General features: G+C 46.2%; 1 protein-coding gene across 4 annotated transcripts in view; it reads left to right on the top strand.

The window, feature by feature from the left end:
• The window catches only part of RPTOR (regulatory associated protein of MTOR complex 1), a 263,751-nt gene that overhangs the window by 101,491 nt on the left and 145,269 nt on the right, over window positions 1-16,991 (top strand). For all 4 annotated transcript variants that reach the window (XM_080924542.1, XM_080924544.1, XM_080924545.1 and 1 more), the window contains exon 5: window positions 8,945-9,091. In XM_080924542.1, coding sequence (XP_080780668.1) covers window positions 8,945-9,091 — 147 coding nt within the window. The remainder of the gene's footprint in view (window positions 1-8,944; window positions 9,092-16,991) is intronic.

The raw sequence follows: 16,991 nt of genomic DNA on the forward strand, positions 1-16,991 counted from the left end.
CTTTTCAAGATTTCAACACTGGTTTTGAATTTGTTAACATCTATTGCTCAAAATATCCCTTGTCCTCATGTGTGTTTAGGGAGTGAGTATTGTCCTTGGGGCTGAGCGTACAGGCCTGCTCTGTGTTCTTAGTTATTCTGATGAGGGGCGCCGCTGCCTTTTATCAGTCCTGTCCGGAGTTCTGCTTTGATCATTGAGATCCTTCAAAAGGTAGGCAGGACAGTGACACATAACATATGCTGTGTGTGCTCTGTGGAGCAGTGCCCCTGCACACTAGATTCAGAGACCCCGTTATACTGGGAGCAAGGGTGTTTTCTAGCTAAGCACAATATTGTTAAATTGACAGGGATGTCACCCCCATCCCACAGGCTGGTTTATACAGAGCCCACGCTCACACATCCACTGAATCTGTCAAGGGTAACTCCTGTGCCCACTCTCTAGACTGACTAGCCTCTCAGTGTGTGCTAGCTTTCTGGTCCCCAGGCTGTCCTTGACTCTAGCTACTTTAACGTGAAGTTTTAACTTACTGACTTCCTGTGCTCACTTAGACATTAGTAGGCCTTCTGTGGTGGAATGCTTTATTGACTATAAAGACAGTGGACAGTCTAGAGCCTCCTGCTGGGCTTGGCTTTTGTCTGCAGTTGTGGGAGAGATGCTGTGCTCTATGTAGCCATGTATGGTAGTATGGCATGCTCTCACTAGCCATGTCCTGCTTTATGCTGGGGTTCCCTGTTGGTATTGGGCAGCCCAGTTCTCTGGTGTTCCTTTCTTTCTACTTCCCAACCTTCCTTTGTTTCTTTTTAGCTTTATCTTTCCCAGAATTCACTGTAGTTGGTGTCATCTATAAATATCCTTTCAGAGTGGCCTCACTGCCTTGCCAGTTTAACTCAGGGCTCTCTCTCCATGGCTAGACAGCTCTCCATGTGTACTCAGCTCTGAGAACATGTCTAAGTGTCTCCTGATTCTCTCCTCAGTTGGGGTTACTCATTTTGAGACAAGTTTTCATGCACCCAAGCTGGCCGTGAACTTGTAGCTCTTTCTGTCTCTCACTTGGGATTCTTCAGGTTTAATGTAGACTTAAATTTTCAGTTCATGAGTGCTGGTACACATGGTCAGGGAGTACTTAGCTTTGTGAGAGTTGCCGACCTTTGTTGCATGGTGTCTGTGGTTTCATTTTCACTAGTGCTCCCTGCGTTGGCAATGTCAGCACTCTGGACGTTAGTCACTCTGCAAAAGTGTTGTCCTGTTGCCAGTGAGTTTTAAGTCTTAGTGTCTGACCTGTACAGGGTAACTCAACATACCTTCATTCCCTTGCTCTGGTCCTGTCTATCTTGCTAATCTGTTGCCCAGGTCTGTTTTACCTTGCTAGGTGGAGCCACACTGTGTGTGCGGAGCCACATTCCGACCCACCTGCCCTCTTTAAGAAGAAGCCTCTCTGCTTGTTGAGCATTAATAACCCATGTACCTTTTAGACCTTTGTCCTTTGTTAGATATGTATTCTGTAGATGTGTCTTTATTAATAGTGGACCTTGTTTTTATCACTGAATAGCTCATACCAGCTACTCCCTAGAGTGTCTAGGCTCTGATTTAGGTTCTTTGCTTCTTTGTGAGTTTATGTCCGAATCAGGAAGCAGGTTGAGGTCTGCGCTCTACAGAGGTGCAGCTGTAACGGAGGCTGGTCCAAGTGAAAGTAGTTCTTCACTGCTGTCACATAGAAAGCACATGCTTGTGTTAACTTTCACCATGAAAAGGACCCCTGGGCTGAAGTGAGGCATTTCCTGACGACAAGCAGGCTTCTGAAAGTGTCCACACATCACATCAGTGTGAAAGGACAGCAGAATGGGCAGAGGAGAAGGAAACACCTCTTCCCTAGCTGGACACCTGGAGGTCTAAAGTGAATGCTGGACAGAGCTCCAGGTACAACAAAAGCTTTCAATTTAAAAGCGGTCTTAGTGGAAAGGGTCTGAACAGTGTCATTGTTGCCCTGACGTTTTAAGCAGTGCTACAACATTTACCCAAGTGTAAAGCACAGTGAGAGGGGGGCGTCGGTTGGGTATGGTGAACCTCCACTCTGGAAGCTAGAACACAAGGATTGAGTTGGAGGCCAGGCTGGACTGTATAGCAAGATCAGGCCTCAGAACCTTAATTCCAGCCCCAGTCACATACTTTCTGATTCTTGAATCTATCCTAATCCTAACCCCCCCCCCCCCTTGAATCCTCCGAAACTTTTCTGTGGTCCTCTGGGTTGGGTCTGGTTCTTTGTGGCAACAACATTATTGTTTTTCTTAGACCCTGAGCCCTTGGCATCTGTGAAGCTAGTCTGTGCTGCAGAAATCTGTTTTGTTTTGTTTTCTCCCACCTCATGTCCTGTTGATTGAGTCTTTCATAGATTTTTCTGTTTTCATATGATTGTCCACCAGAGACAGATGAGTATTTGTCTAGGTCCAGATAATATAATAACTCAGTAAGCGTGGTGCTAAGTCCATTAGCCTTAAAATCTACTGCACAATGAAGTGAGTGCTATTATAAATAAGACACTGTAGGGAAAGGTAATATTTAGAAGCACTTGAGCATATTTGCTTTAATTCTATACTTTTCTTCTATAAATAACCATGTATCTGCCTATAGTTCTTCCCTTGGCTTCAGCTTAGAACCAAGTTCAGGCCTTGAGCATGTCTGTCAGGCAGTTAGCACCCACAGCTGTGCCCATTAGGAATTCATGAAATACTGCATTCATCAGGGGAAGGGTCAGTGTGCGCCTTGAATATTTCCAAGGAGGTTTTAGATCTCTTGGTTCTTATTCTTTGCAGAGAAGGGCTTTCCTACCCAGTGAGCCTTTTTCTGAGCTCTGCAGAGCCCAGTGTGACAGAGCTATTTATGCTCTTTGCTTGTGCACCCAGCACAGAGCCAAGTGACTTTCTTGCCTGCGTAGCTGGACCCACTTCACCTAGAAGAGCAGCTTCATCTCTTGATGTGCTGAGCATGAGTTTCACGACTTTACGTTTTAGATTTTAATCATTTGTCTGTATCTAGATCTTCAAAGGCTGGACCTGCTCTTCACTGTCTGTCTCACACAGTATCTCTCACTGTCTGACTGCTCTTATGTAGGAAAGATAGTTATTTCTGCTTCCGCCTGACCTTTCTTATGGTTAAGTAACCGTGAGTTCCACAAGCGACTTACAGGCACTGTTTTCATGAACACACACACACACACACACACACACACACACACACTCACACACACACACACAGTCTGTGGCTTTGTTTTGTTTCATTTTTTTACATGACATTGTCATTACCAGGCGTATAGATGCCACCACTTTCTCTGGTATGGGACAGACAGCTGTTGCTTCTATTGGAAGAAAGATCATAGAGGTTTTTAAATATGCATTTGTTGGGAAAATTTATTTGTGACTTTCATAATTGCATTATTCACAGAGACACAACTGTTTGTTAAAATAGTTACTTTGTGGGAGTACAGGAGAGTCTGCGACAAAAGCCTTCGTTCCATTGTGAACTTGACCCTTTCTTGTTGGAATTTCTAGCATCTTGTATTTGCTTATAGTAGTTGAAGGCCATCAGCAAAAAATCTGTTTCTTTAGGGAAAGCCTGGAAACTTCAGGCTTTTTCTTTTCTTTATACATTTATAAAGAAATTCCTTGGTGCTGAAGGTATAGTTAACCTTCACCTACACTTTAAACTTAAAAAAAAAAAAAAAAAGATTTTAGAGTCACTAAAAACTCAACTTTTGCAAGACAGTTGATGCAGCATTCTTCTGATAGCACGAGAAGGGCACGAGAAGGGACCTAGGGACTAGCTAGACACTGTGTGATTAAGCTACCCCCATGGCCTCCCCTTGTTCCCTCAGCAGACCCTCTCTGTCCCCACCCCTTCCCAGTTGTTTTCCTCTTCCCACTCTCTGGTCTGAAGCTGTGTTCTTTCCTGATCATTCTGGCTTCATGTTCATTGACAGAAGAGATCCCTGACTTCATGCCCAGGAATGGAGGAAGGAGATCAGGACCACACTCTCCCACTGGCCTACGACCAAGGAGCAGGTGTTAGGTCTCTGATGAGGTAACATTCTGGACCCAAACTCTAGTAGTTTGAACATGGTAAACCTGTGCTCCCATCTTTGCTCTCATCTTTGTGTGTGCGCACTCATGCGCCTATATGGCTTTAGTCTCTGCTGAGACCTGTCACCACGTCATATTGTGCTGTGCCTGTCACGCCGCCATCCTTGTCCCCCCCTTTCCCTTTACATTTACCACATGCGCGCTCTTCGGCATGTCCGACATTCTTTGAGCCTTCTTTACTGCTCTTCAAGAGGCTGCAAGTTCCTGCACTATTCTCTCTGGAGTCAACTCTGATGTGAGACATCTCCACACAGATGCTAGGTCCACCCCAGAACTTTACTTAGGAACAAAGATGTTCTTGGTATGTTCATCATGTTTGCGGTGGGTACAGTTGGGTGGTACAGAGGACTAACCTGTGCTGTGCGGGTCTGTATTTGTACATTTGTGTGTTGTAGAGGATCCAAACTTTATGGGTGAGTGGGGAGTGAGAGACTTGGGGCTAGACTAGGGCTGGCATTAAGATCTGATGTCTGTGGGTGTTCTTGAATGGGTGCACTCCTTATACTGTAGGAGAAGGACAATCTGTTCATTGGTGGATGGATCATGAGAAAGGGGACAGCGTAGGAAAATCCCATGTACTGAGGAGCAAGAGCCCTTGACTTAGTAATCCCAAGGAACTCTGCTTTTTCTGAAACATGGGAGCTGTGGAAAGAAGGGAGGCTGCCGCTGGTGTCATGTGAGTCAACTGCTGTCTGAGCTTATTTCTAGATGAGAAAGCAGGCTGAGTCCCCAGAGGCATAGGAGGCAGTGTACCCCCTACCCATTATAACTACTTCTGACATTACAATACTGTATGCTGAGAAAAACACCACCACAGTGTGTTTAACAGGTGTTAAAGTTATCAGTTGGTAGCAATTGTGATGGTGTTTCTGTGAGTTTAATGCAATGGCCAAGCCTGGGAGAGGCTACCCAGAGCCCCATCTCATCCTCTGCCCACCCACTGTCCACAGACACACCTGAGAGAGGTTTGAGAATTATGATGTGGTGGGATCTCAGGAACTTGTGGGACAGTGGCATCTATGGGTTCAGCACTTCCTTGTGGACTTAATGGCACTCCTTTGCTGCATGTCAGAGCCACTGTTCCATGTGTCCAGGTTTGCCTGTCCAGGGTTCACCAATGGGGGTACCACTGTGCTGTCCCGACTGTCCTACTCAGCACACGAACTTCACAAAGCTAGATCCCTCTTCCCCACCATTCATTCCACTGCAGTTCTGCCTGGCCCTCCCTCGGGGTAGTCTGTTGATCATCTTTGCCTTTCTCTGGGCATTGTTGTGGCAGTACCTATGCCTGACACTGCTGTCTGCTCCATACTTGAAGTCAGAGCCTGGCTTCACTCTTCCTAGAAGTCTTACCAGTGGAGCAGTGCATGTGTTCCTGGGATCCACAGGTGCTGTGGGCTGGGCCTTTTCCAACCATAGCTGCTACTGTTAAAACAGTTGACACAGCCTGCAGTGACAGTCTGATAAAGCAAGTGGTCTTTCCCCTTGTGTTTAATAGAATCTGTCAGAGAAAGTGGATTGTAATGGATATGTTATGTAAACCCATTTCTAGCTCTTTGACTAGAGCTTCCCTGCTCTTTCAGTCTAGGTGGGCATGAAGCCAGCCCTCTGCTTCCCAGGGCTTCCGAATGCTGGGCTTGGCCACTGCCTGCCATGGAGTGCTCAGCAGCAGAGTCATGTTCCCAATGAATACTTGGTTTCTTTGGGTGTTGTTTCTGCCACCACTGGGTGTTGGTCCCCTGAGTGCCAAGGTTTTGCTTGCAGCTAGACTTGGTTGGTTTGCAGGGCCTTAATTCTGGCCTGGAGCTTGACAACCCTTGGCGGTTTTTTTGAGATGGGTACTGGGAGCCTGTGAACTTGTTAGTGAGGATTAGCTCTCAAAGGTCATTCTCCTCATGGTAATTTAATAGAGTGGGTTCTGCTTTCCCAGGGGACCACAGCCTTCTGATTTTGTTGTCTCAGTAAACCATACAGCTAATGGTTTTGATGAGATTGTCCCCCTTTTCAGCCAGAGAAGTTTTCTTTAAGGGGTATTTGACAACATCTGGAGATCCTTTGGATAGTCAGGGCTAGGTGGTTCTGGCCTGGGTTAGTTAAAGCCAGGGATGCTGCTGTACATGATGCAATGCACAGTTCTGTGTATGGATGTGGAGAAATGTCACTGTGGGGACAGGCCACTGAGAAATCTGCTTCTAGAGAGGCCTCAGGTATGTTGATGTATTTAAAAGGCACAGGGCCGATGAACACCAATGTTGAAGTTCTAGTGTCTGTTCCATGCTGTCTTATGGGTGGGTACTGGCAAAAGAGAAGGCCCTTGGGATCTACTGCTCTTCCTCTTCCTTTGACGTGTGTGTGTGTGTGTGTGTGTGTGTGTGTGTGTGTGTGTGTGTGTGTGTGTGTGGTGTGTTTATTGGTTCTCTTACACGAGTTCTGTGAGGATCCAGGTGAACTGTAGGTTAAGTGTGTGCCTTTATTTGGGGCCTGGACTTCTCAGCCTAGTGTTGACCTCCCTTGACTCTTGTCCGTTAAGACTGGCCAGGATCCAGGTCCCAAGCTGAGCACTAAGAACACTTGTAGTTGGGATGTGGGATGTTGAACTCTAGCCATGTGTCACTGGCCAGCAAAGGAAACAAGGTGTGTCCTCACCCAGGGTTCTCCCAAATAGAAGGGCAGGAAGCAGATACCAAGCCACAGCTGGGTCACAGTCTTGCTACTACATGCACACTTCATTGTTCTCTGTATAAATGCCAGCGTTCTGTAGAGACATGTGGAAGATGACAGATGGGATAGAGTGTTTCGGTCTTTTGAGACATGGTTTTTCTGTGTAGCCCTGGCTGTCCTGGAACCTGCTGTGTAGACAAGGCTGGCCTCCACTCAGATATCTGCCTGCCTCTGCTTCTCAAGTGCTGGGATTAAAGGGTGTGTGCCATCAGCACCCATGGTTGGAGATTTTAAAATTTGATCAGTACTGACAAATCGTCTCCCAAAATATTTTTGTCAATTTGTACTCCCACCAGCACAAAGTTCAACACATCTTTGTCATTATGAAGCATTCTTTATTTTTTATCTTTCTTTTTATTCTGCTGAAGAAACTCAGATGGAATTGTGTAGGTGGGTGAGATTGACTCTCACTTTTCCACTGTTGTTCGACTGACTGGTGCCATCCTTCCTAATCACCACCGTTTGTGTTTGCTGTGACCTTTGCTGGTCAGAGCAGGAGCTCACACACGCCTTCTAAACAGGAATCTGTTGTCAGTTCTTCTGAAGCTGCCAGTCATAGATGTGTGCTTATATCTCGGTTCTTTTAGACGTCTAGATTTTGTGATTTGTTTAAGAAGGTTTTTCTTGCATCTAAGTAAGTAAAAATATTCTGTGTTTACACGTTGTAAATTCTTTGTGTGTGTGTGTGTGTGTGTGTGTGTGTGTGTGTGTGTGTGTTTTGTTTTTGTTTTTTGGTACAACGTCTGTGTGGCAGTATCAAATGGTTAGTTAGACTTTCCAGCATCACCCACTGAGTCATTCATCGTTCTTTACTGATTTAAAATGCCATTTCATCACAGTTATATATTTGGGTCTATTTCTGGACCTTTCCTCTGTTGATTTGTTTGTCTCGCCCTCAATAATACCAGCTTGTAATTACATAAATTTATAGCCTTTCTAATATCTGGTTGTGCGAATCTCTATTCATTATTCTTTATTAAACTTTCTTTTTTCTAATTTTGTGATTTCTCTTCTGCACTTACTTTAGAATCAGCTTGTCAAATACCATTAGAAGAAAAACCCCTCAGGCATCTTGATGGGGCTGGCGTTGCTGTATAAGCCATTATCCAGGAACTGGTATCTTTGGAATCCTTCTGGGAGCATTTATTTAGGGAGAAAATGTCCAGGTGTTCTGTCTCTGAGTACTGTGATTGTAAACAACCCGCCAAATGAGGACAGTGTGACTGTAGGGAGAGCCAGAGCTTGGCTAGAGACAGCCACACCCCCCTCTTGGCAGCACCTTGCATTGTGCTCAGGTGATGGCTGTGCCTGACTCTGCTGAGTGGAGTAGACTCCCTTTCTGCAGTCTACATTTGGCCTTTTCCGTTGAGCTGTAGGCACCCCGGAGTCAGTGTTTGTGGCTCAGCTGCTAGGGTCAACTGTCTGGGTCAACACTTACACTGCTAATGTTCAGGCAAAGGTGAGTATGTGCGGGCTAGCCTTTTCTCATTGTGTTGATTTGTCTTTGTTTTGGAATAAATGCTTTAAACGTTGGCTTAAAAGAGGAGTTTAAGCATTTCTTTAGACTTTAATTTTTTCTCCTGTTACCTATCAGCAGTCAGGTGAGCAGAACAGTATGTCCAGAAAAGCATATCTCTGTCACCTAGTGATCAGCACAAACACTGTAAGGCAAACCCGCTCTCAGAGAACTCTGGAACTGAAGGGCAGTGGGGAAAGCTTGGGAATCTGAACTCAACTCCTCAGAGCCCACAGGCAGAGCAGCCACAGAAAAGGGGCCTCAGGAGTGTACACATACTGTGGCTGGGGGCAAAAGGAGGGCTCTGTAAAGTGGACTGTCTCAGGGTGTGGGAGCAGTTGAATCCAGCTTAAATAGGCTTCTCTCGTGCACTTGAACAGCTCCTTTCCTGTGGCATTGCTGGAGGAAGATGCTACAGCAATAGAGGTAAAACTGTTGTGGTTTTATGTGGCTAGTGAGGAATCTTTGCCTACAAGCTGACCCGGGCCCTGCCTTGTCGAGTGTGCAGGTGCTCGTCACCCTGCGGGTTCATGACATGCATGTATGACCCATGCAACCTGTGCTTGTTTTCCAGAACTACACTCAGTACATCCCACTGTCCATATATGACCTGCAGACGTGGATGGGCAGTCCGTCCATCTTTGTCTATGACTGCTCCAATGCTGGCCTCATCGTCAAGTCCTTCAAACAGTTTGCACTGCAGAGAGAGCAGGAACTAGAGGTGAGGTGCTCAAAAGTGTGTGCATGTGTGTGTATGTTTGTCAGTCGGTCAGTCAGTCTGTCTGTCTTTCTGTGTGTGTCTGTGCCTGCCCGCCCACTTGTGTGTGTGTGTGTGTGTGTGTGTGTGTGTGTGTGTGATTGCATGCCTATGTGAGTAAGATGTGGCAGAAAGATTGGGAAACGGGATCTCTGTGTGATGAGAGGTGTTGTGTGTTTAGGCTATGGTGTGATATTTGATGATTGAGCACTAGGGAGGACAAGTACACCCCATTGTACTTGGTGTCATTTTTAATGTGAGCATCGGATGGTAACATCAGTAGGGAGGTTTGTTCTTTGCTCTATGGTTGTGTTGAGTTGTTACAGACACATTAGTTTACAGAAAAGTGGGGTTGTTGCTTGCATTTTAGTCTTTGTTTCCATGGATGTCTTTTGTAATTTTCCATTTTTTTATTCTTTGTGTGTGTGTGTGTGTGTGTGTGTGTGTGTGTGTGTGTGTGTGTGTTTCTTTTTAAACTCAAACCACCAAGCTGAATGGTAAAATCACAACAGCTGCTAGGCAGCTTCATTGTCAGAAGCTGGAGAGTCTGGGAGCAGCTTGGATAATGAAGTGGTAGTTTGCCCGGTTGTTTTAATTAATATTTGATGGTTAAATTAAACAGTGAGTTCTAAAGAGAAATTGAAGAGGCAGTTTCAATTAAGAGGCCTCCATCCAGTGGGCTTCACAGAAGTACTAGTGGAAACACTCTGTGGCCTCTGGGGGCTCATGAGTCCTGATTGGTTGCAGCACAGGAAATTCTCAATCCAAGAACAAAAAATGGCCTTCAGTGTGTTTCCGCAAGCCTCTTTGAGTCTGTTCAGTTTTAATGTGTTTGTTATGTTTTTCACATTTCATCAGAAGAGTATACTAAGGAGTCAACACAAAATTTGAGATTCTCTTTAGTAGAACTTAAAGTTAACATGTGCACTGTTTACTATTTCATATGTATAACTTCAGCCCTCATGTGAAACTGCAGGAGAGTGACCTTTCCCCAAAGGTGGCTGCTTACCACAGCATTGCTCATTGGCCTCTTCGTTTTGTTTTGGCAAAAAGAGGAGGGAAAGACTGGGGATAGTGTTTCTAGCTTAATGCCCTACTCTCAGCCACTTCCCCTGGGTTTGCCCACAGTGGGCCGACTACCAGCTGTTGGCACCTCATGTGCCAAGAGGCAATTTGTGTTTCCTGACATCAAGTAAGAAATATTGGACCAGACAGTGGTGGTGCACACCTTTAATCTCAGTGCTTAGGAGGCAGAGGCAGGTGGATCTCTGTGAGTTTGAGGCCAGCCTGACCTACAGAACAAGTTCCAGGACAGCCAAGGCGACACAGAGAAACCCTATCTTGAAAAACAAACATAAACAAGCAAACAACAAAACAAAATTTCTCCCATTTATAATGTCAATAATGTACCAAAGAATTGTGCCCAGCTCTTCCATCCTATTCCTGAGCTGTGGAGAGCTGAGGGAAGCCGTCAGGCCATCAAGCTAGTTAATTAAACCACACTGGTAGAGACCTGTCCCTTTCCAGCAGAGGCACAATTACAGCTCAAGCATCTTATTAAGTGCAGCTTCCCAACACTGTGGTGCTGCTCTGTCAGGGCCATGTGTGCTCTCTGTATGTTGCCAAGGATTAATCAGCCACCAGCACTGTTCATTTCATTAAGTACAAAATGATGGTCTACATATATCATTTTTAGAAGAAGAAGGGAAAACAGTTTAGTGGGCTTATTCATCATGAAGATGTGCCTTATAGGGCACATGGAAGGAGGTGCTATGTTATGCCAAGTATTTCATGCGCAGTACAGTGTAGCCTAAGCTGTTCCTCTTTCACTCTGTCAGTGGTCAGGGTCCATTCAGTCTCTGCCTAAAACAGTAGAACCTGGAATCACAGAAGTTTATAAAATCCCAGCTATTACACTAATGTTGTGTAGCCGTTTTTCCCTCCTGTGTAGACAAACTGCCTGTGTGACTGCTCGGCTAACCCGCTTAGTGTGGACTTTCCTGGGTGCGGTGGCACTCAGGAGAAGCAGGCTGGAGGAGGGAGTCTGAGGCCACACTGGATTGTATAGGATCTGTTTTCAATAAGTAACCCAGCTGGCCAGTTTCTTTGTAAATTCGCAATATATTTTGATACTTTTTGTTGTTCAATATGTGAACTGATAGAAATTGTGGAGTAATTGGTTTATGGCAGACTTTGGAATGAAGTATTTTGCTGCTGTCCTGGTTTACAGGGATGACAATATACCTATGCTTCCTGCCTGTCCTTGTGGCAGCCAAGATCCAATTGGGGAATAGATTTGTAGTGTGGGGGGAGGGCAGGGAAGAGAGGAAAATGATTAAATATAGTAGCAGAAAGTGGCTGGCTGGACCACAAGCCCCCAGATAATAAATGTGAACATACACATGAGTGACATAAATTCTAAGGGTTGATTATCTGCTTTCGTTTCCTGGTGATGTAGTGCTTGCCCTGGGAGTCTGGGGTTTGGTTGCTCTGTGCTTCTCTCACAGAGTAACCGTAGGTAAGGGAGACAGCAGCTTCATAACAGCAAGCACGATTACTGCAACACACTGAGCTTCCCCAGAGCCAGGAGATGTGTGTCTGTCACTCAGGAGTCTTTCTTAGGGTTTTTTCTTTTTAATATCATATCACTTTGTAATTTTAAAATTAAAGAGAATCTTCAAGTCTCTTTGCTTTCACTGTTCTTTTAAAAAATAAGTGCTTTAATTTTGACTAAAGTAGTAGTATGTCATTTGTGATGAATAAAATAACCCTTGGCACCATCTTCCAAGCAGGGACACTGTTAGAAAGGTGCCATTTTCCCTCCTCTGGTCTGGAGAGCTGTGGCTCCCTGTCTCTTTCTTGAAACAAGCCAGAAGCAGAGCTGCCATTGGGGTTTCTCCCTAAGGATTCCCAGACTTTGTAGGGACCAACAGCACAAGCCACTGGAGGCAAAAGCAGGGGCATTACAAGTTCAAGACCTACCTGGACTACATGGTGGGTTTAGAGCCAGCCCGGTGAGACCCCTGCTGCAAAGAAAAGGTAACTGGGCTGGAAGGGGGCTCAGTGGGCAATGGAAATTGCCACCAAGCCTCCAGAAGCCACGTGGCTGGAGGAGTGAATCAGGAACCAGATAGAGGTCTGATAGTGGAGAGACACAGTGCTGGTAGTTGTAATGAATGTTTATTTGAATCTGATTGTCACTCGAAGAGAAACATCTTAGCTGATGGATCTGTGTCCCAGCTTCCTCTTCCCCCATCTCCGCTGCTCAGTTCTGGTGCTGTATTTGATTTCTCTGTGTTTTGTGACCTCGCTGTATTTTTAATATAAATTTTTATTAATTCTTTGTGAATGTCATATGTCTTGGGGTTTTACTGCTGTGAACAGACACCATGACTAAAGCAACTCTTATAAAGGACAACATTTACTTGGGGCTGGTTTACAGGCTCAGAGGTTCATCAAGGCAGGAACATGGCAGCATCCGGGCAGGCATGGTGCAGGAGGAGCTGAGTCCTACATCATCTGAAGGCTGCTAATGGAAGACTGACTTAGGACGAGGGTATTAAAGCCTTTGCACCTACTCCAACAAGGCCACACCTTCTAATTGTGCCACTCCATGGGCCGAGAATATACAAACCATCACATCATACAATGATTTTTGCTCATATTCATTATCTCAGCTCTTCTCCCAACTCTTCTCAGATCAAGCGGTCACTTTTCTATCTCCCTCTTATTAACCCACTGAGTCCAGTTTGTGTTGCCCAAATACTCCAGGGTGTGGAGCCATATTTGAGCTATACTTTTCAAGAAAATTGACTTTCCCAGTTCTGGGAACCACTGACTGTCAGTGCCTCCTCATTTAGGGCTAACACCTTGTCAGCCCTGCCCACTCAGGGCTAAACTGTTGACTGGCTTTGATTTTGTGCAGATCTTGCACAGACAACCTCTGTGCTGTGTGGCCATGAGGATAGTTGTATCATTGGGTCCAGAAGACATGATTTGCTCACGTCCTCCTTGACCCCTGGCTAGGACAGCCTTTCCACCTCCTCTTCCTCCTCTGTGGTCCCTGAGTCTTGGGTCTAGATGGAGAAATGATGTAGATGTCCCACTTTTGGCCAACTACCCCACTGGCACACGCTGCTATGTTCACTTTGGTTACTTATGCATTTCTGTTACTGTCCACAGCACAAAAGAACTAACCTGAGGTCTGAGCGCTGCTCTAATCTGTGGGCTCACAGTCGTGAATTTAGAAGTCATTGGTAGGATTATGGTAGCAGCCTTGTTGCGTTAATGATATCCTTAGTGGGTCCATTCCCAGCCTCAGCAGCTGTGGTCCACACCTTCAATGTCTAAGGCTCTGAGCTTCTTGATTTTTTTCTTTCTTGTCTTTCAACTGTTATTTATTTTTGTCATCCATGGTTTTTCTTACCCCAGATGTAGTCAAGTCTCTGTGCTTGGTGTCTGGAGATTCTGAAGGATGACAAACATCACTGAGCACAGAGCTGGGTGTGGCCTCCTTTCCCTCTGCACTAGCCTTCCTCCACACTGCTGACTGCCCATGGCCTTCAGCACCATTGAGTTCTAGACTCACCTCCTCCCCGGGAGGATGATGGCAGTAGTCTTCCCTGGGACCCAACATTTGCATTTGGAAAGCTGATGCAGTGAAAACTCACAATTGGATTTTGGACAGATCAGTTTATCTTTTTCACTAATAAGATCTCTAAGGAGAATAATTCACTCCTTGAGGAGCCAGTGACTGTGTCCTCTCTGCCATGCTCCGCTGTTCTATGCTGACTGTGTGCTGCTTCGCCCTGCCTGCCATCCTCTGCTGCTGTTGTGTACACAGTGCTGTCTACACTGCAACGTGGCCTGCCCCCCGAAGCTCAGGAGGAGGAGGGAGGGGCACTGCTTTCTCCTTCTGCCTCTTGCATTGGAAAATGAACACAGGCTTTTCTCTGGAACTGTGGGCTAGGCTACAAAGGGAGACTGGAGTTGGGAATGGCCATTGGATTACCTCACAAGAGCAATGACAGCCACAGTACATGCACAGTTCATTGTTCTTTCTCTTTAGCCCCTGCTACATGGTGTCTTTCCCCCTAACTCCATGACCTCAGTGGAAATGTTCCTGAAAATTAGGCCACATTGTAGCTGTGCCAGGAATCCAAATGAGCTCCTGCCATCATCTGGATGAAACTCAGGGAAGGAATGTGCTCAGCCCTGATGTGCACCCTTGGGCTGACGTAAGCTAGAGCAGCATGTTGTGAGTGGATTCTCGGGGCCATCGTCTGTGTGTCATTTGCCATAGCTGTGGCTCTGGCACCAGCAGCTCTCAGTGCTGAGACCACAGGATAGCTGGAGTGAAATCCACAAGTTCTTGTTCTGATAGCTGGGTAACTGAAGTGTAGGGACAACTTTGTTTTGCACTGCAGAGACTCCTGCACTCAGCTCTGTCCTGCAGGGTGGGTTCAGGTCCAGCACACCGACAGTCCTTGGCGTGCTTGGCTGAGAATGAAGAGAAGCTTTGTCGTGTTGGAGGAAGAGCCTTATGAAAGTTTAGCCCCAGTTCTGATGCTTTCTCCTCTGCTGCTGACACATTGCAAGGCTTTTTTCCTCTGCAGCTTCCTGTATGCTATGCTCCTTCTGACTGTCATGAGGTCTAACCCTTCAGCACATGATCTCTTTCTCCTGTCAGACACAGGCCAGGTTTTGCAGCATCATTTGGTATAAATGACCTATCTTCTTTGCTTTCCACTTGGGCATCTTGGTCACTGTAAATAGGAATTTTGACAAAAATAATTGATGTCATGATGACTCTGCTGTTCTTAAAGTGTATATTCCACAGACTGAGAAAATGTCAGACTAAAGCCTTTGCTAAAGCCACAGCATGGCCAGAGTGGAGCCTGGGGCACAGGCAGTTCACCAAGTCACAGCTGTGGTGCTATGTGTCACCTGAGGGGTCTTTTTCCTTTTCAAATGGGTTAGCCCTGGCTGGCCTCTCACCACGGTAATCCGACTGTCTCATTTCCCTAAGTGCTGGTGTTAGATGGTAGACGCTTTGACTGGGTGCTACAGATTCATCCTTAAGTTACCTTTCAAAGGCATCTTTCTTGTTGGCTGTGTCCTCTGGGCAGTCGTGGACCAGCCCAGGGATCTGTGGGTCTGGTGCTGTGTGGTGCTGACGCCCTGCTTGTCTCTGTTCTGCAAGTTAAACTTCGGGTCCTCCATTCTTTTTCTCTTGCCGTGGCTAATCATTCATAGACAGCCGGGGAATGAGCCAGCATCTGCTATGTGCTGTCTTTATTTTCTCCTCTAGTTTACAAGTGATGTTAATCTGTGGGTTTCAACAAGATACTGTCTGTCCCTGTTTCTATGTTATCTGTCTCCTCCGGTATGGTTGTTTTATTTTGGTTCATTTTGGTTTTTCTCTATTGGCTTGTGATCTTAATGTTTCTCATACTGAGAGTAAGAAGAGATGAACTTGGCCATTGTGGGTTCAGGGTGGGAGACCTGATTTGTGGAAGGAGACTGAGCTGCCGCTGCCTGGCATTTAGTTACTGCACAGAGGCACACAGACTCTTAGAGATTCTGGGGTGAGGGAACCACTGGGGGCTAGGAGCAGAGAGCAGTGTGCTGTCCAGCGTAATGCCTGGCCTGTGGTGAACACTCAGCTACAGTGTGCTCGCCAATAAGAAGAGTGTCACTCAGTGGCTGTGTGTAACTGTCTAGGTGCTGAGCAGAGCTGACAGTTCCATCAGTCAGGTGGTCAGGCCTGGAGGTGATGGTGCTTGGACTTGAGGGTAGCAAACGGGGTTATGTATACCTCAGATTCTGAAAGTAAGACTAGTTTACTTTGCTCATGAATTAGGTATAAGAGGTAAGAAAAAAGGGTATTAAAGGTGAGGGCCGGGGGCATATCTCAGCGGTAGACTACTTCCCAGTTGGCAGGAGGCCCTAGGTCTAGTCCCTTCTACAGTGTGTATAGAGGGAGAACGCAGTGTGAGGAGAACTTGTTGGGCGAGGGAGGACAGAGCCATCCTTTGAGCAGGGTAGACTGTAGTGCTGGAGCTTGCATGGAGATGTGTGAGCACAAGCTCTGTTAGTTTATGGAGTTCTAGGTCTCTTAGGAGACTCACTAGGCTTTGGAAATGTGGGAAAGTCTCTGAGTTCACTGAAGCCATGGAGTGTTTGAAAGAGTGAGGCCAAGTCACCATGAAGTTCTCTGTGATGTCAGCCCAGAAATAGCAGAGGGTGTGGGGTGGGGAAAAAAACTAATATTCAGAAGTTGGGTGAAGGGAACACTTCCTGGGAATAGGGATTGTCTACTGATGGCCTGCTGTGACAGGCCATGGAGGTAAGGGTTGAGGGGACCCCCCAGGGTATGGGTCCTGGGATTGGCAGGGCCACTTCAGCTCCAGAGAGTGGGAAACGTGGGATGACGATGCCCTTGAAGGATGTTCAGGGAGCAGAGGTAGGAGGTGTAGACTGGGGGAGGGGGCTCATTTCTTTGTTAAGTTTTTTTTTAATCCTTATTTTGTTTTTGTGCATTTTTAGTGCATGTGCTTGTAATGATGGAATAAGAACATGAAGACGTTGTTTGTGAGGGGGGGTCCTTGAGGTGATGTGAGAGGGAACAATGGCCAAAACGTGGGGAGAAAGTGTGGAAAGTGGTCACTGGAGAGGGGAAGACATCAGGTGACGGAGAAGCTGCCACTAGAGGAAAGTGAAGATAGCCCAGACCCCTATAGAAGGAACCGGTGTACACACATGCACATTTACACACATGGCGAGCACACCGATAATATACACTGTACATGCCACACGTGCAGCCCTTTCTGCTGTGCAGCAGTGCTGCTGTGCAGGTCCATGT

The sequence above is a fragment of the Micromys minutus genome (assembly GCF_963924665.1).
Source record: "Micromys minutus genome assembly, chromosome: 10".
Lineage (NCBI taxonomy): Eukaryota > Metazoa > Chordata > Mammalia > Rodentia > Muridae > Micromys > Micromys minutus.